Source organism: Lithobates pipiens, unplaced genomic scaffold (genome assembly GCF_037356315.1).
Source record: "Lithobates pipiens isolate NorthernLeopardFrog02 unplaced genomic scaffold, aLitPip1_a1.2 Scaffold_13, whole genome shotgun sequence".
NCBI lineage: Eukaryota > Metazoa > Chordata > Amphibia > Anura > Ranidae > Lithobates > Lithobates pipiens.
The window spans coordinates 14,725,258-14,746,739 of NW_027507718.1; the positions used below are offsets into that span (position 1 = coordinate 14,725,258).

General features: G+C 44.3%; 1 protein-coding gene across 1 annotated transcript in view; it reads left to right on the forward strand.

Moving 5' to 3' along the window:
- Window positions 1-5,165: 5,165 nt before the first annotated feature.
- The window catches only part of RASEF (RAS and EF-hand domain containing), a 139,694-nt gene continuing 123,377 nt past the window's right edge, over window positions 5,166-21,482 (forward strand). Inside the window, exon 1 of the mRNA XM_077474875.1 lies at window positions 5,166-5,921. Coding sequence (XP_077331001.1) covers window positions 5,554-5,921 — 368 coding nt within the window. The 5' untranslated portion in view covers window positions 5,166-5,553. The remainder of the gene's footprint in view (window positions 5,922-21,482) is intronic.

Here is a 21,482-nt window from a genome sequence, read left to right on the forward strand (position 1 = left end):
CATGCTGTGAGGACACAACAATGTTTTGTCAGCACCTGTCAATTGCCAGAGGCCAATGAAAATGTGAATAAGCTTACTGCCCTGATCACCAGGTGAAAAAAGGAAAAAAGAAAAAGCCTAAAAAAAGAAAACAAATGCAGCCACCTCATGTAATAAATGGCAAGCTACAATATAATTTTTTTTCTTCCCCTGCATTTTCACTACCCCTGGACCCTTCGCTCCCCTCTGCGTTGAGCTGAGTTGGTTATTCATACCTCATAGCCCAGAGGTGCACCATTTGAATTGGGGGCCCAACACTCTCTGAATTCTGTACAGATTGTTTTGGACGATCGGGTTCTGATTTTATGCGGTTTACATGGTGTTTATACTTTTTGCAATCTCTTATGTCAGATACGCATTAACGGTCTTGCTCTCTGTAATAATTATCTTTCTTATTGATACTGTAATGTACAACTAAGATTCTTATTTGGCTTGGTACCTATAGATATTGCTAGTATGTATCTGCTCAATGCAATAAATAAATAAAAAAATAAATGAAATAAAATGTTTGCTTTTGGGTTTAACCACTTCCCCCCCGTAGGATGTCATATGACATCCTGGACTTGAAGTGGAGATATCTAGATGAGTCTTCAGCTACAGGCATCATCTAGATATCTTTTTCAGCCGCCAATTCCCTACAATGTAAAATCCATCCTAGCTGTTGATTAGTCACTGGATGACTTTTACAGGCAGTGGGAAAGGACATCCCCCCTCCATCCCATCACACACTAGCACCTCTCCGGACTCTCCCATGTAATCAGAGCGCCTCTCTAGGCTCTATCATGTGATCAGAACGTCTCTCCAGGCTCTCCTATGTGATCAGAGCACCCCTCTGGGCTCTCCCATGTGATCAGAATGTTTCACCGGGCTCTCCCATGTGATTAGAGCGCCTCTCCGGGCTCTCCCATGTGATCAGAATGTTTCTCCGGGCTCTCCCATGTGATTAGAGCGCCTCTGTGGGCTCTCCCATCTGATCAGAACGTTTCTCCGGGTTCTCTCATGTGATCAGAGCGCCTCTCCGGGCTCTCCCATGTGATCAGAACGTCTCTCCGGGCTCTCCTATATGATCAGAACGTCTCTCCGGGCTCTCCCATGTGATTAGAGCGCCCCTCTGGGCTCTCCCATGTGATCAGAACGTTTCACCGGGCTCTCCCATGTGATTAGAGCGCCTCTCCGGGCTCTCCCATGTGATCAGAATGTTTCTCCGGGCTCTCCCATGTGATTAGAGCGCCTCTGTGGGCTCTCCCATCTGATCAGAATGTTTCTCCGGGTTCTCTCATGTGATCAGAGCGCCTCTCCGGGCTCTCCCATGTGATCAGAACGTCTCTCCGGGCTCTCCTATATGATCAGAACGTCTCTCCGGGCTCTCCCATGTGATAAGAATGTCTCTACAGGCTCTCCCATGTGATCAGAACATCTCTCCGGGCTCTCCCATGTGATCAGAGTGCTTCTCTGGGCTCTCCCATGTGATCAGAACATCTCTCTGGGCTCTCCCATGTGATCAGAGCGCCTCTCCGGGCTCTCCCATGTGATCAGAGAATCTCTTCGGGCTCTCCCATGTGATCAGAACATCTCTCCGGGCTCTCCCATGTGATCAGAGCGCCTCTCCGGGTTCTCCCATGTGATCAGAGCGTCTCTTCGGGCTCTCCCATGTGATCAGAACATCTTTCCGGGCTCTCTCATGTGATCAGAACATCTTTCCGGGCTCTCTCATGTGATCAGAACATCTCTCCGGGCTCTCCCATGTGATCAGAGCGCCTCTCTGGGCTCTCCCATGTGATCAGAGTGTCTCTCCGGGCTCTCCCATGTGATCAGAACATCTTTCCGGGCTCTCTCATGTGATCAGAACGTCTCTATGGGCTCTCCCATGTGATCAGAACATTTCTCCGGGCACTCCCATATGATCAGAGCACCTCTCCGGGCTTTCCCATGTGATCAGAATGTCTCTCCGGGCTCTCTCATGTGATCAGAACATCTTTCTGGGCTCTTCCATGTGATCAGAACGTCTCTCTGAGCTCTCCCATGTGATCAGAGCGCCTCTCTGGGCTCTCCCATGTGATCAGAGCGCCTCTCCGGGCTCTCCCATGTGATCAGAGCATCTCTTCGGGCTCTCCCATGTGATCAGAACATCTCTCCGGGCTCTCCCATGTGATCAGAGCGCCTCTCCGGGTTCTCCCATGTGATCAGAGCGTCTCTTCGGGCTCTCCCATGTGATCAGAACATCTTTCCGGGCTCTCTCATGTGATCAGAACATCTTTCCGGGCTCTCTCATGTGATCAGAACATCTCTCCGGGCTCTCCCATGTGATCAGAGCGCCTCTCTGGGCTCTCCCATGTGATCAGAGTGTCTCTCCGGGCTCTCCCATGTGATCAGAACATCTTTCCGGGCTCTCTCATGTGATCAGAACGTCTCTATGGGCTCTCCCATGTGATCAGAACATTTCTCCGGGCACTCCCATATGATCAGAGCACCTCTCCGGGCTTTCCCATGTGATCAGAATGTCTCTCCGGGCTCTCTCATGTGATCAGAACATCTTTCTGGGCTCTTCCATGTGATCAGAACGTCTCTCTGAGCTCTCTCATGTGATCAGAACGTCTCTCTGGGCTCTCCCATGTGATCAGAGCGCCTCTCTGGGCTCTCCCATGTGATCAGAGTGTCTCTCCGGGCTCTCCCATGTGATCAGAACGTCTCTCCGGGCTCTCCCATGTGATCAGAACATCTTTCCGGGCTCTCTCATGTGATCAGAACGTCTCTATGGGCTCTCCCATGTGATCAGAACATTTCTCCGGGCACTCCCATATGATCAGAGCACCTCTCCGGGCTTTCCCATGTGATCAGAATGTCTCTCCGGGCTCTCACATGTGATCAGAACATCTTTCTGGGCTCTTCCATGTGATCAGAACGTCTCTGAGCTCTCTCATGTGATCAGAACGTCTCTCTGGGCTCTCCCATGTGATCAGTGTGCCTCTCCGGGCTCTCCTATATGATCAGAACATCTCTCAGGGCTCTCCCATGTGATCAGATCGTCTCTCCCATATGACCAGAATGTCTCTCTGGGCTCTCCCATGTGATCAGACTGCCTCTCCGGGCTCTCCCATGTGATCAGAACGTCTCTCCGGACTCTCCCATATGATCAGAACGTCTCTCCGGGCTCTCCCATGTGACCAGAACGCCTCTCCGGCTCTCCCATGTGATCAGAACGTCTCTCCGGGCTCTCCCATATGATCAGAATGTCTCTCCGGGCTCTTCCATGTTATCAGAGCGCCTCTCCGGGCTTTCCCATATGATCAGAATGTCTCTCCGGGCTCTCCCATGTGACCAGAACGCCTCACCAGTTCTCCCATGTGATCAGAACGTCTCTTAGGGTTCTCCCATATGATCAGAACGTCTCTCCAGGCTCTCCCATGTGATCAGAGTGCATCTCCGGGCTCTCCCATGTGATCAGAGCGCCTCTCCGGACTCTCCCATGTGATCAGATCGCCTCTCCGGGCTCTCCCATGTGATCAGAGTGCCTCTCCGGGCTCTCCCATGCGATCTGAGAGCCTGGGATCCGATCCGGTGGCGGGTTATCACAGAGCTGCCATGGACCAGATAGTCCCCAGCCATCTCTATAACCCTGGGAGGCTGTAAGCAACTTCGGGCTCTGGCAGATCTAAACATTGCCTTCTTTTTTCCTGGACAGCAGAGATTGATGTTTTTTTTCTTTTTTAATCTCATGCTTTCCAGGGTAGAGGAAATATTTGGGGTTTTATTGACACCAGATGTCTCCATAAAGAGGACCTGTTATGCCCTATTTCTATAAAAATGGATGTTTACATTTCTTGTGATAGAAATGAAGGTAATATAGTGATAAAAAAAATAAAAGGGACAGTGTAAAAATAAAAAATAAAATAATTTTTTTTTTTTACATTTTTTAGTTAAAGAGGAGCTCCAGGCTCCTGCAGAAAAAAAAATAAAAGTCAGCAGCTGCAAATACTGTAGCTGCTGACTTAATATTAGGACACTTACCTGTCCAGGAATCCAGCGGTGTCTTCACTCTAGACGCTTTTTCAATTGGTTATTGGGTGCTGCCGCTGCCATCCCTTCTAAGGGAAACTGGCAGTGAAGCTTTACAATCAGTTCCCTACGGCACATGTGTGACGCGTGCTGTGCTCTCTAATTGGGACAGATTCAGAGGAAGGAGGCGGGAGACCGAACTTCCGGCTGAGTTCGCCTGGCAAACTCAGCTGGAAATGGGAGCAGGTACCTGTCAAAACACATTACCTGCTCCCCCCCCCCCCAAAGGTGCCAAAAGTGGCAGTGGAGAAGGGAGGAGGCAGACAAGTGGCGCTTCCCTTTTTGGGGCAAAAAACTCTGCTTCTGCTCGGACGCAGAAGTAAAAGCATACATAGGTCATGCCCGCATATGTAAACGGCATGCGCACCACACATGTGAGGTATCACCGCAAACGTTATAGCGAGAGTAAAAAATTCTAAAACCTAAACCTCCTCTGTAACTCTAAACTGGTAACCTGTAAAATATTTTAAAGTGTCGCCTATGGAGATTTTTACGTACCACAGTTTGGCCCCATTCCACGCGCAATTTTGAAGCGTTACATGTTAGATATTTATTTACTCGGCGCAATATCATCCTTTATATTTTACCAAAAAAATGGGTTATATATTGTTTTTTCCCCCAAAAAATTGTGTTTGAAAAATCGCTGTGTGACATATAAAATTGCAAAAAACACTTTTTTATTCTCTAGGGTCTCTACTAAAAAATATATAACGTTTGAAATTTCTGAGTAATTTCCTAGCAAAGCAATACCGATGTAAGAGAGAAATGTAAGAGTTGGCCTGGGTGGGAACTGGTTAATACTGCTGTAACAAATTGTCGCACAACTTTTTTTGGTGCATAAATCATGAAATAGGTGTTCATGTACAAACCAGTTCTTTTCCTCCATATGCCTATCTTTGTTGACCCCATGTGACTCACAATGTGTTGAAGCCACTGGATTAGCAGGACAGAGCCAGATAAGCAGCATTTTCCAGAAAGAGGTACGTAATGATAGTGTAGAGTGCATGATTCCTCCAGTAGCCTGTTAGTATTGTTTATGACAGGTGAGCTGTGTAGACCCACCCCGTCCACCTTCTCCCTCCTACTAGTGTAGGAGCCAGCACAGTCCGCCCGTCATTGCTGGGGAGAGGGGAGCCCACAATGAGAAGCTCACCTGGTCTCCTCCACACCTGAGTGCTGGGTACATGTGAGCAGAGCTCCCCAGGGAGGAGAAGACACAGCGCTGCCCATGTACGCTCAGCTGCTGGACTGCAGACGAGTTGGCTTTGTTTTAGCTTTGTGTTAGTCGTCTGCAGCTGGCCACGTCTTCACATCACCGTTCTGTTCCTGGAGCGCACCTGTCTGCTTCTCGTTCTGCTGAGCGATCACTGACCATCCCAGGGTCTACTTGGCACTGGACCTATCCAGCCTCCCCCTTTCAATACTAGAAAAAGCTGGACTTGTCTTGTTAGCTCTCGGATGGAAGAGGGAAAGTTGTCCAGGCTCCGCGCCCTCTTCCTCTCCTTTGATGCCAAGCGCTCTGGCCGTCTGGGAAGGGGGGACTTCTCCGACCTGTGTGCGGAGCTGAAGGTGAGCCCCGCGGAGGTGGAGAACATCTTCAGGCGCTTGGACACCGACAGAGACGGAGCTATCACCTTTGAGGATTTTGTCATGGGCTTCAGAGGAGTTAAGGGGCTTCATGTGGATGATGGAAGCCGGGACCCTGCTACTTCTCAAAAGGTTACCCCAATTAGTGCAAGTGAGGAGCACCATGAGGAGGAGAACTTTAATCCTGCTTGGAAGGACTTCCAGCTGCGCTTGGGTGAGGAGTCCAACTACATTCCCAGGTCAGTAACAGCTGTTTTTTCATTGACACTCTCCATAACGGGGGCTGGCACAGAATGGCAGGAATAATAGCAGGTTGGGGTGTAGGAACCCCCCCCCCACTCCCCCAGGATTACTTCTTTGTGTTTAGGGTTTCTGAATTATGGGCAATGTCAGGATCAGCTGACGCAGATTCTATATTGAAAGGATAGATATTGGATGCATAGGTTTTTCTTCTATATACCTTTCTTCTGTAACTCTCCTTTTCCCTCTACAGTAACCGTTCTAGACCTTTTTAATATGGAAGAACTTTTGCAATAGGTTTAGGTCTCCAGGAACCTCTGACAATAATTACTATATCTACAGCTCTGGGCATGTTGGTGGTCATTGCGAAGAATGCTCATTACATTGACAGTTAATGAAAATAATGCACTTTTCTTGCTCCTTATTTTGTCTTCAGTGCTCCTTACCTTGGAAGTCACCAGGAAAAATGTTTACCTTGCTGTTCAGTAGGAAGATTCCTCCTAACTTTGTGGTCAGTGGGAATAATGTTCCTTACTTGGATAGCCAGTGGGAAGAATGCTCTTTACTTTGGTGGTCATTGGGAAGAATGTTCTTTTTGTGGCCAGTGTGAAGAATGCTCATTACATTGGTGGTCAGTGGGAAGAATGCTCTTTAATTTGATGGTCAGTGGGTAAAATGCTTCTTACATTGTTTTCAGTGCTCCTTACCTTGGTAGTCAGCAGGAAGATTGTTTACCTTGCTGTTAAGTTGGAAGAATGCTCCTAACTTTGTGGTCAGTGGAAAGAATGTTTCCTAATTTGCAGTCAGTAGGACAAATGCTCTTTACTTGGGTAGTCAATGGTAATAATGCTTCTTACGTTGGTGGCCAGTGGGAAGAATGCTTCTTATGTTGGTGGCCAGTGGGAAGAATGCTTTTTACGTTGGTGGCCAGTGGGAAAAATGCTTCCTAATTTGCAGTCAGTAGGACAAATGCTCTTTACTTGGGTAGTCAATGGTAATAATGCTTCTTACGTTGGTGGCCAGTGGGAAGAATGCTTCTTACGTTGGTGGCCAGTGGGAAGAATGCTTTTTACGTTGGTGGCCAGTGGGAAAAATGCTTCCTAATTTGCAGTCAGTAGGACAAATGCTCTTTACTTTGGTGGGAAGTGAGAAACATGCTCCTTACATTGTCTTCAGTGCACCTTACCTAGATAATCAGCAGAAAGAATGTTTACTTTGCTGTTCAGTAGAAAGAATGCTCCTAACGTTGTGGTCGATGGGAAGAATGCTTCTTACACTATTGGTCAGCGGGAAGTATATTTCTTACTTTACAGGTAGTGGGAAAAAATGTTCCTTACTGTGGTGGTCAGCAGGAAGAAACCCTCCTTACTTTATAGGCCAGTGAGATGAAAGCCCTCCTTACTTTGGAGGTCAGTGGGATGAATACTCCTTACTTTGGTGGTCAGTTGGATGAATGCCCTCCTTACCAATTTTCTAAAGACATCATTGGTGTCAGTGGTTACTTATCTGGGATGCAGAAAAGGCTCATTGCTCAAGGAACTCCTAACAACCTGTGAGGAACCCTAAGGTTCTAAGGAACCCTACTCGAAAAAATACTGCTTTATAGCGATACAAGTGTTAAAGGATGTTTCTTGCCAAAACTTTTTTCTCGTAGTTTTTGAATAGAGTTAAACTTAATGACCACTTAAAGACTAGCCGCCGCAGTTTTACTGGGGCAGGTTGGTTCTATTACGCAAATCGCCGTCATTGTACGTCTCTTTGTGATCTAGCAATGTCCGCTGGCCTCCTGCGAACGCTCCACACAAAGGCAGAATGGGGATCTGCCAGTGTTCTGACAGGGGAGCTGAGAGTGATTGTCTGTTCCTAGTGATTAGGAACATCGATCTCTCTCCTCCTCCAGTCAGCCTAGCCTCCATACAGTTAGAAACACCTTCCAGGGAACTCATTTAACCCCTTGATCGCCCCTCGTGTTAACCCCTTCCCTGCCAGCTACATTTATACAGTAATCAGTGCATTTGTATAGCACTGATTGCTGTATAAATGTCACTGGTCCCAAAAAAAGTGTCAAAAGTTTCTGATCTGTCTACTGCAATGTCGCAGTCCTGCAAAAAATCACAGATCGCAGCCATTATTAGTAAAACACTCTAACTTTCGCGCAAACCAATCAATATAAGCTTATTGCGATTTTTTTTTTATTTTTTTACCAAAAATATGTAAAAGAGTACATATTGGCGTAAACTGAGGAAGAAATTCATTTTTTTTATATATTTTGTTGGGATATTTATTATGGCAAAAAGTAAAAAAAATAAATAAAAAAAAATTGTTGCATCCCTTTGTTTATAGCGCAAAAAAAAAAACGCAGAGGTGATCAAATACCACCAAAAGAAAGCTCTATTTGTGGGAAAAAAAGGACATCAATTTTGTTTAGGCACAGCATCACACGATTGCACAATTGTCAGCTAAAACAATGCAGCGTCGTATCACAAAAAATGGCCAAGTCATTAAAGCGGTGTTCCAGCTAAAAACTATTTTTTTTTTAAAGTCAGTAGCTACAAACACTGTAGCTGCTGACTTTTAATAAGGACACTTACCTGTCCAGGGAGCCTGAGACGTCGGGCCCCAGAGGCCGATCTGTCAATCGGATTGGGTGCCGGCGCCACCATTCTATCTAAGGGAAATAGGCAGTGGAGCCTTGCCGCTTCACTGCCCGTTTCCTACTGCGCATCCGCGAGAGTCACACGGCGCTTTGTGAATGGGCTACTGTCTTCTGGGACACACACACAGGTCCCAGAAAACAGCGTGCCCAATTTCCCAGAATGCCACGTGAGGGATGAAGAGAAGGAAGTGGCAGATTAGGAAGACTGCCTAGCAACAGGCGTTTCGGGTAAGTAAAACATTTTTTCTTTTTTTCAAATGTTTTTTAAAAAGATTTAAAGAGCCTGTTTATGTATTTTTTTTTAGGGTGGACCTCCGCTTTAAGGGAGTAAATCCTTCCAGTCCTTAAATGGTTAAACCTCTAAAATGCTGTCCCATTGAAAGATTTCCCATCGCTGCCTGTTATTGAATGTCCCATTATTTTTTTGTGCCATAATAATGGTCACTAATACAAATAGAGTGGATGACTTTTTTTAGAGGGGACACTGACAGCAGTAAAATCAGGTGGGGTGTTAACACTTATTCACACTCTCCAAAACATAAAAAATAAATACACTTAAAGCCTAATGCCATGCAAAATAAATTTTAGCATGGATGGATTACATATATTACCAGTTTATCCAGGTAATTATAGCGTTACTGAGATATCATGTAATTAAAGGGGTTGTAAACCCTCAGGGTTTTTCACCTTAATGCATTCTATGCATTAAGGTTAAAAACCTTTTGTGCTGCAGCACCCCCCCAGACCCTCCCCTTTTTCTTACCTGAGCCCGATCATTCCAGCGACAAGGATGAGCACAGCAGCTCCAGACACTGTCTCGGGTCCTCATTGGATAGATTGATAGCAGCAGGAGCCATTGGCTCCTGCTGCTGTCAATTAAATCCAGAGACACAGGTTAGAGTCCTGCTGTCTTTGTCAATGGACGCAGCATCAGGACTCGTGATTGTGTCCGCATGAGTGCCACCTGGAAAAGTGGCTTTTCAACTGGGCACTCGAGAATAGGAGGAGCCAGGAGCGCTATGGGGGGACCCCAGAAGTGGAGAATCGGGGCATCTCTGTTCAAAACCCTTGCACAGAGAAAATAAATAAGACATGTCTGTTTTTTTTGTTTTTTTGTTTTTTAACTGAAAGTTTACAATGACTTTAAGTTCCTCTCCGGAGGCTTTTATGTGTGTAGTTCCTGTTCAGGGGACCAGACACCTGTGTTTTATGGATTGCACCGGTCTCCTTAATGCTGCTGTGTAGTATCTGCATCATCTAGGCTGATGTAACTATGGGAGTGATTAATACAATTAGATTTATTTCCTTCCTTTTCCATACTGGTTGCAAGTTGTACCCACCCTGACCCCTCGTCAATCTCTGGTGCCAGCTGTATCTGCGCTATGCCTGGCTATACCTCCTTCAATAATCTGGACTTGGCTTCAAACACTAAGAACAAATGTGACCTCACTGGACTTTTGAATGCTATAACTTACAGTGGTGTGAAAAAGTGTTTGCCCCCTTCCTCATTTCCGGTTCCTTTGCATGTTTGTCACACTTAAGTGTTTCGGAACATCAAACCAATTTAAACAATAGTCAAGGACAACACAAGTAAACACAAAATGCAATTTGTAAATGAAGGTGTTTATTATTAAAGGTGAAAAAAAATCCAAACCATCATGGCCCTGTGTGAAAAAGTGATTGCCCCCTAAACCTAATAACTGGTTGGGCAACCCTTAGCAGCAACAACTGCAACCAAGCGTTTGCGATAACGTGCAATGAGGCTTTTACAGTGTCCTGGAGGAATTTTGGCCCACTCATCTTTGCAGAATTGTCCTAATTCAGTTACATTAGAGGGTTTTCGAGCATGAACGGCCTTTTTAAGGTCATACCATAACATCTCAATAGGATTCAGGTCAGGACTTTGGCTAGGCCACTCCAAAGTCTTCATTTTGTTTTTCTTCAGCCATTCGGTGGTGGACTTGCTGGTGTGTTTAGGATCATTGTCCTGCTGCAGAACCCAAGTTCGTTTCAGCTTGAGTACACGAACAGATGGTCGGACATTATCCTTCAGGATCTCTTGGTAGACAGCAGAATTCATAGTTCCTTTTATCACGGCAAGTCTTCCAGGTCCTGAAGCAGCAAAACAGCCCCAGACCATCACACTACCACCACCATATTTTACTGTTGGTATAATGTTCTTTTTATGAAATGCAGTGTTCCTTCTACGCCAGATATACTTGGACACACACCTTCCAAAGAGTTCCACTTTTGTCTCATCGGTCCACAGAATGTTGTCCCAAAAGTCTTGGGGATCATCAAGATGTGTTGTGGAGAAATTGAGACGAGCTTTGATGTTCTTTTTGCTCAGCAGTGGTTTTCTCCTTGGAACTCTGCCATGCAGGCCATTTTTGCCCAGTCTTTTCCTGATGGTGGAGGCATGAACGCTGACCTTAACTGAGGCAAGTGAGGCCTGCAGTTCCTTGGACGTTGTTGTGGGGTCTTTTGTGACCTCTTGGATGAGTCGTCGCTGCGCTCTTGGGGTAATTTTGGGCGGCCGGCCACTCCTGGGAAGGTTCACCACTGTTCCATGTCTTCGCCATTTGTGGATAATGGCTCTCACTGTGGTTCGCTGGATTCCCAAAGCTTTGGAAATGGCTTTATAACCCTTTCCAGACTGATAGATCTCAATTACTTTCTTTCTCAATTGTTCCTGAATTTCTTTGGGTCTCGGCATGATGTGTAGCTTTTAAGGATCTTCTGGTGGACCTTACTGTGTCAAGCAGCTCCTATTTAAGTGATGCCTTGATTGTGAACAGGTGTGGCAATAATCAGGCCTGGGTGTGGCTATAGAAATTGAACTCAGGTGTGGACAACCACAGTTATAGTATGTTTTAACAAGGGGGGCAATCACCTTTTCACACAGGGCCATGATGGTTTGGATTTTACTTGTGTTGTCCTTGACTATTGTTTAAATTGGTTTGATGTTCCGAAACACTTAAGTGTGACAAACATGCAAAGGAACAGGAAATGAGGAAGGGGGCAAACACTTTTTCACACCACTGTATATATAAAAATTTTTGGCAATTAGATTTTATGTTCATAAAAGAAGTATACTGTGAGATTACAAGCTTATCCTGGAGTTGGGCTTTAAAGGGGAATTTAGCTCTGGAAGCTGAGCTTAAAAAAGGTTGAGGGCAAAGGACAAGCCACCATTATTGCACGTAGTTTTCCTTCAGCTGATCCTTCTACCATTACTGACTTACTAGCAGTCAGATGCAGAGGTGCCTTAGATCTCACACTGACTTCAGACAAACATTGTCAGGAGGAATACCAGATAAAGGAAATCCTCTGTCTCTTCTTCTGTCTCTTCATCTAATCTCAGACAGACTTGATGTTGGGAACAGGGCTCTGTGGGGACCAAACCATCCCTTCCACTACTCCTTGATATTCTTTACTCTGAATAAATTTCTTAATGACATTGGCTGTATGTTTGGGGTTGTTGTCCTGCTGCAGAATACATTTGGGGCAAATCACACGACTCCCTGGGACCAAACTTAGAGCCAATGGACTCACAAAAGGAACTTGCATACAATAATTTGATTTCTGGACACATTTTGCCTAAATATTGTATGCGAATGGACACAGGGAGCTGTGACTCAGCTCGGGTGCCCCCATAGCAAGCTGCTTGTTGTGGGGACACTCGACAGGAGGGAGGGGCCAGAAGCACAGGCGTGGGACCCGAGAAGAGGAGGATGTGCAAATCCACTGCAACAAAGCAGGTAAATAACATGTTTGTTATTTTTATAGAAAAAAAAATGAGACTTTACAATCCCTTTAAATGCATGCGGTTATTAAGTAGTGGTCCAGGTATGCAGTATGTGTGGAATGTGTACTTATTGTTAAGGAGCTGACGGCCGTCGCATCCTTAACAACCGAGTCATCAGCTGTCAGCAGGGTTCCTCACTGACAGCTGAAAGTTAAAAAAAACAATTGCAGGCAAAAAAAAAAGTGAATTGCCAGTCAGGTCTGGTATGGATTTTAAAGGGAACCCCCACACCAAAATTGGCATGGGACCCCCCCCCCCCACAAAATACATACCAGACCCTTATCCGAGCATGAAGTCTGGCATTTCAGGAAAGGGAGGGAAGATTGAGCACCCCCTCTCCTCCTGAACCATACCAGGCCACATGCCCTCAACAGAACCCCCCCTTGTCCCAAAGCACCTTGTCCCCATGTTGTTTTTTTGGGGTGAATGAGTAGGGGTGCTATGTACCCTATACTCATTCACATGAGGGGAGAAGAATTTCAATAAGCCCTCTGCCCGCAGACTCCCTCAATCAACAGCCAGGGTTGTGGGGAAGAGGCCCACAATTGTTTTTTTTTTGCTTTTAGCTGTCAGTGAAGAACCCTGTCCTTAACAACCATGTTGTTTAGTGGTTATTAAAGCACAGTTCCACCCTTTTCTTTGTTTATTAAAAATCAGCAGCTACAAAAAGTGTAGCTGCTGACTTTTAATAAACACACACTCACTTGTCCCACGGTGCAGCGATGCAGCCGCCCAAAGCCTCACTTCTCTCCCTTTCCCTCCGTGGTACCAGCATCACTATTGTGGGCACCTGGCTGTGACAACTTTTGGCTTCACAGCCGGGTGCGCACTGTGCATATGCGGGTTGTGCTGCACATCTTGAATGGCCGTGCAATCTTCTGGGACGTGTCCCAGAAGTTTGCGGGGAGTGAGGGGCTGCCTGGCCGAAGTGGGAGCTGGGTACCTGTCAAAGGTACCTGCCCCCCCCCCCCCCAAAAAAAATTACATGTCAAACATAGCATGTCAGTGGGTAAGGATTGCTTAAAGCGGAAGTTCCATTTTTGGGTTAAACTGCGCTTTAAGGACGCAGATGGCCTCTTGCTTCTTCAGAACATCTATTTATTAATGGTAATAAATACGTCAGCTACCACCAGGCATTACATTACTGCATGTTTTCACTGCTAAAATACCGCATGACTTCATAAAATGTGCCGATACAGGATACAGTGAATATCTCCTAAACGGTGCAAGTTTAGGAAATATTCACGGTACCTACAGGTAAACCTTGTTATAGGCTTACCTGTATGTAAAAGTTGTAGTACAGGGTTTAGAACCACTTTAAAGAAGGTGAAGCTGCCTAATGGTGGGACAGACAGCAATAAAAAAAAGTGTTCTTAAACCTCTTTACTCTAAAACTAAAAAAAAAAACATATTTGCCAGTAATTATACTTTGATAGTTAAGACCCCATTCTTGGAGAAAATAAAAATGCCCCCTTGCAGCAGGGCTAACCCCTACCACCTGCAAGAGTCAAATGCTTATTTAGGTCTGGGGGACCAGGAACATCACTTTTACTTGCCCACTTCCCTGGCAGTTGTCACTCTCCTCTACTCTCCTACCCTCCAGCAGTGGACTGTCCCTAAAGGCCCTCAAATCCACTACAGGGCTTTGGGGTTGGCATTGGTCTTGATCATGCCAGAGCACTTGTGACTGCGGGAGCATAGAGTAGAAAAGGCTATAAGGACAAATCCTACAGCCTGGTGGGTGCCTGCAAGAGCGGTGGATCCGATAAATCACCGGGATCAGATGGCTTGCACCCCAGGGTACTTAGGAGACCCAGTAATTGCCAGATCATTTTTACTGACAGTCTACTAACTGGAATGGTACCAGCTGATTGGGGAAAAGCCAATGTAGCACCAATATTTAAAAAGGGCCCAAAATACATCCCTCAGAATTACAGACCAGTTAGCCTAACATCAATAGTATGCAAGCTCTTGGAGGGGATGATAAGGGACTATATGCATGATTTTAGTAATGAGAACAGTATCATTAGCAGTAATCAGCATGGATTCATGAAGAATTGTTCTTGACAAACCAATCTATTAACTTTCTATGAGGAGGTGAGTTGGCATCTAGATAAAGGTAGGCTCATAGATGTGGTGTATCTGGATTTTGCAAAAGCATTTGACACAGTACCCATAAACGTTTACTGTACAAAGTAAGGTCCGTTGGCATGGACCATAGGGTGAGTACATGGATTGAAAACTGGCTACAAGGGCGAGTTCAGAGGGTGGTGATAAATGGGGAGTACTCGAATGGTCAGAGGTGGAAAATGGGTTCCTCCAGGGTTCTGTGCTGGGATCAATTCTATTTAATTTGTTCATAAATGACCTGGAGAATGGGGTTATGTGTTAGGAAATGGGAGGGAGCATTTTTAAAACTAGTTAAACTGTATTTGGAATTCTACTTTAACTTAATAAATGGTATCACTTAAACTCTAAACTTTCTGCAATAATCTGTGGCTAACAGGGTACAAAACACTACTATTGCTAAATGAATACAACAAACATAACCAGTACATATTATCTGCCGTATGTAAAAATCTTAATATTTGGTCTTCAAGTAGACCTGAACCCTCCCCAACCACTTTCAGCTACCCCATGCATAGCCTCCTGTTTCCTCAAAATTGCTAACTACTTTTTTAATTAACATTATTTTTTTACAACTTTTAGGAAAGTTTTCTAGCACTTCCTAGGTTTTAGCCTGGACAAGAATGATGTCTCACTTGCCTGTAGCCTCCTGAGATATCCATGTTATGCATCCCAAGTAGCTACAGGGTAGGCTCATGCGCATTTGCTGTGATGTGTCCTCAGGGAGCTGTCTACAAAAACACAATGTGTTTGCAGCAGTGGGGTGGCAAATCCTTACAGAAAACTGCCAGACTGTGAGGCTTGTTAGTATGTGATTTGTGGTAGCATAAGGTAAGGGGGGTGAGATAGGTGGGGAGTAAAGTTCCTCTTTTATAATTATACAGGCTTGGAGGAGAATGCTTGTATAGCGATAGTAGTTTAAAACCAAACTCTGTGTCATGGTTAAGGGGTCTGACAGTTGTTGGCATACCAACTACCATATCAACTGTCTTCCAAACCATGAGAGTGTATAACAAAGTTAAATAATGGATACCTGTAATATTTACATTCCTGTTATCTACAGGCAGGGTGGATAAAAATCAATGATTAAAAAAAACAAAACATTTTTTTTAAATTTAAATCAGGTCTTTTGATTTAAATCAGATTTTTTTGATTTTTATTAAAATTTATTTTAATAAAATGCTTTTGGAGTAAAAATCTATTTAAAGATGATTTTCTATTTAAGATACATTAATAATTTAGTTTTTTCAGCATGAAATTGAGCTTAGTTATGTGGATGAGGCTGTATATTCTGTAATATTTACAATTTTGGTAAACTCATTTAATTAATCCAAGCTCTGCAAGCTGAGATAACATGCACTACATTGATGCATTCACACAATTTCACAGTAACCATGAGATAAAACATAGCTCAGGAATATTCCTTTATCCCATTGCAAATTATGTACACTACAAACTGTATGATTGAATCGGTTCTGATATCGTTGTTTTACTAACATGACAGCTTATTATTCTAAATAGGAAACCATTTTGTTTGCAAATATTAAAGCTTTTAACTACCGGCAAGAATAAGTCCTTACTTTTAAAGAGCACCTGTCATTTCAGATCCATCATGGCAGCGCCTGTTTTCGAGCATCCACTCACCTGCTGCCGCCACGTCCCTCACCTTATTGTCACTGCCGCATCACCAGCCGTCCTATTAAAGTGAATGGGACTGTCGGTGAGTCAACATTGGGTCAGGGGAGGAACCGCTGCAGGACAGAGATGACAGTTGCACTTTAAATATTAGGATGTAAGCCTTTCACTGGGATGTACCAATAAAGTGGCCAGGTCCGTACACTGTACGAACCTCATATCTCCCTCTCCTATAATAAGCTTATGGTCACTTCAATGTCCATAAGCCTATGTCAGTTGTTCAGCAGACTCCTATATCCACTGACGGCTGATCATTGTAAGCACGAGTGTTACAATGTATCAGACTGTCATTTTACGAATGAATGGAATCTCTTTACAGATTTCATAAATGTAAAGTGCTAAAGAGAAAGGGACTATCTTCAGTCCCTATCTCTGTCTCAAAAAGAGATATGGGGGTCTGTTTAGACCTCTGATATCTCACCAAAGACCCCCCCCCCCAAAAAAATAATAATAAAATAACTGTAAAAAAAAAAAAAAAAAAGAAAAGGACAAACAAACATAGTAAAACACCCCAGATCCACCCACACTTACTACTCACCCCTCCACGGCTTCCTCAGCTTCTCCTCCCATCCAACCTGATCCATCTTGATTGGCCAGGAGTAGAAGCCAGAAGACAATAGTGAATATTAAAAGTTGGTGGGTTCAGGGTGCAATGCTCTGCGCCTCGATCCCAACCTTTTTCAAGCCAATTGAAGCCTCAGACTCTAATCATGCGGCTTAAAAAAAAAATCCTACAAACGCCCCTGCGCCCCTAATGGACTGGCCACTTCTAATGCCGCGTACACAAGGTAGGAGAATCCGTCGGAATGCGTCTTATCGGACCGTGTCGTCAGATAATCCGACTGTGTGTGGTATGCATCGGACTGATTCCGTCCGAATCTCCGTCGGACCCAATTTTCCAACATGTTGGAAATATTTCCCGACCAACTGGGCCGGTCGGACGTAATCCGATCATGTGTAGAGAATTTTGATCGGACCAAGTGCCACGCATGCCCAGATCAAATTCATACATCAAAGCTATTGGCTACTAGCCTGAATCTAGTCCCATCGTAACGAAATTACGTCATCATGTTCTGAAAGATCGGATTTTTCGACAACTTAGTCCGACCGTGTGTATGCAACAGTTTCGGACACAATCCGTCAGACTAAATCTGACGGACAAAATCCGACGGATTTGGTTGGCAGAATCTCCGACCGTGTGTACAGGGGCCTAGACTCCTTTCTGTCAAGCAGATCAGCCTGCTCAGTGGGGAATTTTGAAAAAAGAAAATAGTTGGGACTTTATATAAGGCCATGACCATCCGGTACATTGGTCTCCATCCCTAATCGATTGAAAAGAATGGGGAAATGGGGGCAGGCAGGTCATTGGCACTTTGTGTGAAACATAACACTAGGGCAGAATGAGTCATTCATTATAAGTATAATTGATATGAGCAGTACACCCAACATAGATATAACCAAAGTTATATTAAGTAAAATTGATCAATTTTACTTAATATAACTTTGTTGGGTGTACTGCTGATGCTACTATTATTAATCATGTGCTACAGTGTTTATTATGCTACTAATTTTACTATGATGTGATAGATCAATCATGTTTTATCTATTCTGTACCATATTTATTGCTATAATATTTGTATCATTTATTGCATTGTGCCCCTATTGGATATCAAATAAATATCAATTATACTTATAATGAATGACTCATTCTGCTCTAGTGTTATGTTTCACACAAAGTCCCAATGCCCCGCCTGCCCCCATTTCCCCGTTCTTTTCAGTGGGGAATCTGCTGATCCCCGCTCATGCAGAGCGGACACGGACACAGCCGCTGTTCTCTATGGAGCGGTCAGATGGAAATGGGCCGCCTGTCCATTTCCATCAGATACCATCCGATCTGCTAGATGAATGGGGAATGGAATCCCCATCCATCTGTTTTTAGCGGAATGGACTGGATCGGATGCAGGCGGGTTTAAACGGACACATGTCCATTTACATCAGCCTCCTAATAGAGAACATGGGCGGTCTGATTGGGCCTGCCTGAAAATTGGACAGGCAGACCTGATCGGTGTGCTTGTGTGAAAGGGGCTTAAGGCCTTGTTCACACAGAGCATACACAGCGTACCTTTCCTGACAGACTCCATGGCAGCCTACGTATGGGTTAATCCCACCTCTCCTACCTCATAGGACCCCACTCCCATAAATCTTTGCTTCTAGTCAGAGACCACATTCCTTTTTTGTCCTCCTCCTAGGACCAAGGTGTTTTACCTTATGAAGTTTGGATCAGGCCTGCTGGTTTGTGCACGAATTTCAGGATGGCGGTTCTTTCTGGAGCCCAATTTCCCAGCTATTAGTAGGGTGGGCACGGGTGATTTTGATGCGATGCCATGAAGAGCTTACTAACCAGCCATTGGCTGGCAAGCAGCAATTTGGCCAAAAGTCCTTGCTATTAGCAGGAGGCCCCCCCATTTATGATGCCCGGGTGCACTATGAGTACTTCAAGCTCCCAGTACCAGGTCGGATCATGTGTTGTGCGGGACTGGTAATGTATACACATTTTATCTCTATGGCAGCAGTTTTTGTGTGTTTTGTACCGTTTTTTGTCTGGTGGTCTTCCTGGTCATGGCGCTGGGACGCTCCTGCGTTCCAACTCGCTGCTTCCTGTTTCGATCTGCGCAGCTGCTGAGTCTCGATTGAGATCAAGGCTTGGTTTGCACAGGCGCGATCAGGGCAAGATGGCGTCGGCCGCGCATGTGCGCGGGCGTTGTACGGCGGCGTCAGTCTCGGCGCAAGTACGCTGTGGGCGCGATGACATCATCCCTCTGCGGCAGATTCAAATAGCTGTCAGAGACAGCTATTTGATTGGGATGCTTTTGAGCTCAGGCTGTTGATCCCGGTGTCTGCTTCTCTGTTTTCTCAAGGTATGTCTCCCTTTTCCTATGTCAGTTGTGTCTGCCCTGTATTATTTACTCTGCAAGCACTGTGTTTTTGTTTTACTCTTAGCTGTTTGAGTCTGTATCGCCGCCCCCCAGTGGCCAACCCTTATGCCACTGGTAGGAATGAATCTTTTCCTTTCATTCTGCCTGTATTGCTTGGGTTAGGATCAGGATGACTTTGTTTTGCATGTTCTCTTTCCAGCCCTTCTAGGTCTGATTCTCAGTTATCAGCGCATAAAGATTCGGACCAGTCTAGGTCGCAACATCACCATTCCACGTCAAGTTCTAGACATATTAGGTCACCGTCCAGACACCGTAAAGAAAGGTCTAAGTCTGAGTCTGGTCGCCATTCTCACCACCATGCCAGCCGCTCAGAGAAAAGAGCCTGCTGGGGATGTAATGCTCAGGTCCCAGAGGGTAAATGTTATGAAAGAGCCATGAAGGAAAGAGGAGCTGGGGACCAGCTCTGGTCCCCAGCTCTGGTCAGGAGAGTAGTTCAGGAATCACTGAATAAAGCAGATTCTGATCAACCATTTATCCCTCCCTCCGGTACGGCTCTAGCCACTGATATTTCGGATACAGAGGTTCCTGGTCCCTCTCGTCATAGTCCCTCATTTTCCGGTTCTTCTGACAGTGAGTGAAGGTGAAGGTTTGGAACCTGGTGCCGGTTTTGACTTTTCCTTAGTTACGCAGTTGGTCAGAGCAGTCAAGGAGACATTGAGATGGGAAGATCCTGTAGAAGCTCCCTCTAAACAGAGGAAATACTTTAAACATCTCAAGAAGGATCGCCCAAACTTCCCCTTCTTGGGTGAACTTAGCGAAATTATCATGGAGGAATGGAGTAAAGTTGAGAGGAAAAACTCCTTGATTTCAAAAATTTCAAAAATGTACCCATTTAAGAGCAATGAGGTGAAACATCTGGAGTCGGCCCCTCTCATTGATGCAGCCTTGATGAGGCTAGTGAGACATGTTACACTCCCTCTGGAAGATACTGTGTCCTTCAGGGATGGCCTAGAAAGAAAGATTGATTTGATAAACATTTGCGCAAATATTGCTCTGCCTTACAAATCAGTAGCACCTTCTTTTTATTCCATTGACCATGTGCTTTCAGAAAATGTATGGTTTGGGGGGGTCTTTTACAAATTCTGAATGCTGTAAGTGAAAAATGAAAACCTCCAGATTTTTAGAGAAATTTTTGGGTACGTTCAATTTTCACCATTTTACAAATGTTTGTTATTTATTAACTCCATACAGGTTAAGCTTTTTTTCTTTTCTGATGTTTTTATTAAAATTTCAATAGAGACATTACAGCAGATAAACAGTTTATTTTATTTATTTATTTCAGTTACTTATATAGCGCAATCAATTTACGCAGCGCTTTACATATACATTGTACAGTGTTATCGATACATTATATAATTGGAAACAGGCTCACATAAATGTGTATAATTGTCAAAACTGTAGTAGTTAACATGTGGGAACAATATATTCTATTCCAAGAGTTATGCAGAAGGTAGGGTTATTGTTTAGTACCCCCAGATACCCCATTTGGGGACACGCTGTGTCATGGAGGGAAGACAACTCACCCGACCTGACATGCCTGACATGTCATGTTTTCTTGGGGTGACAGGGTAAGCTTTCATATTTAGTAGGGATTTAGGAGGAATTTTGTAAAATTAGCTATGTTTTTATCTGCTAATAATGGTTTTATTGTATTGTTTGTGAATATATTGGTTTGATAGACATGTGCGCAAATACCGTGGGGTCTAAAAAATGAACTGATATATGTAATTGATGGTGGATGCAAACCAATGCAAATAAGGTTGAAGCTGCTTGTTACTTTTTTTTATGTACGTGTTTTTTTAAATCTTTTTTTGACTTACATGTTCCTTTTGGTTCTCTACTTTTCCCTTCTTACTTTCCAGTCATTCTCCCCAATACAATTTGTGTAATCTAAAGATGTTTTGCATAACTGAACTATTGTCTTGTAATGGGATTGGAATGGTCTTGGACGCTATTTCTTTTTGTCTTTTGTAGTTTTTGTACTGTATATAAAAATGTCAATAAAGTTATCTGAAAAAAAAAAAATCCCCACTTTATCCAAAACCCAAAAAAATATATTACCTAAAGTTACTCTTTAAATAGAGAAGTACATCTGAATCTGTGGTCCTGGTGTACAAAGCAAAAACAACCGTTAACAGAGTTAAAAAGAGTAAAAGGTAACTTAAAAAGAATATTTTTAACCTGGCCAATTATGGGCAGTTTGTGTAGAAGAAGAATTCCAGATATTTTTACATAGTTGCATTGATCCAGCTTGGACCAATGCAACTCTGCATACACC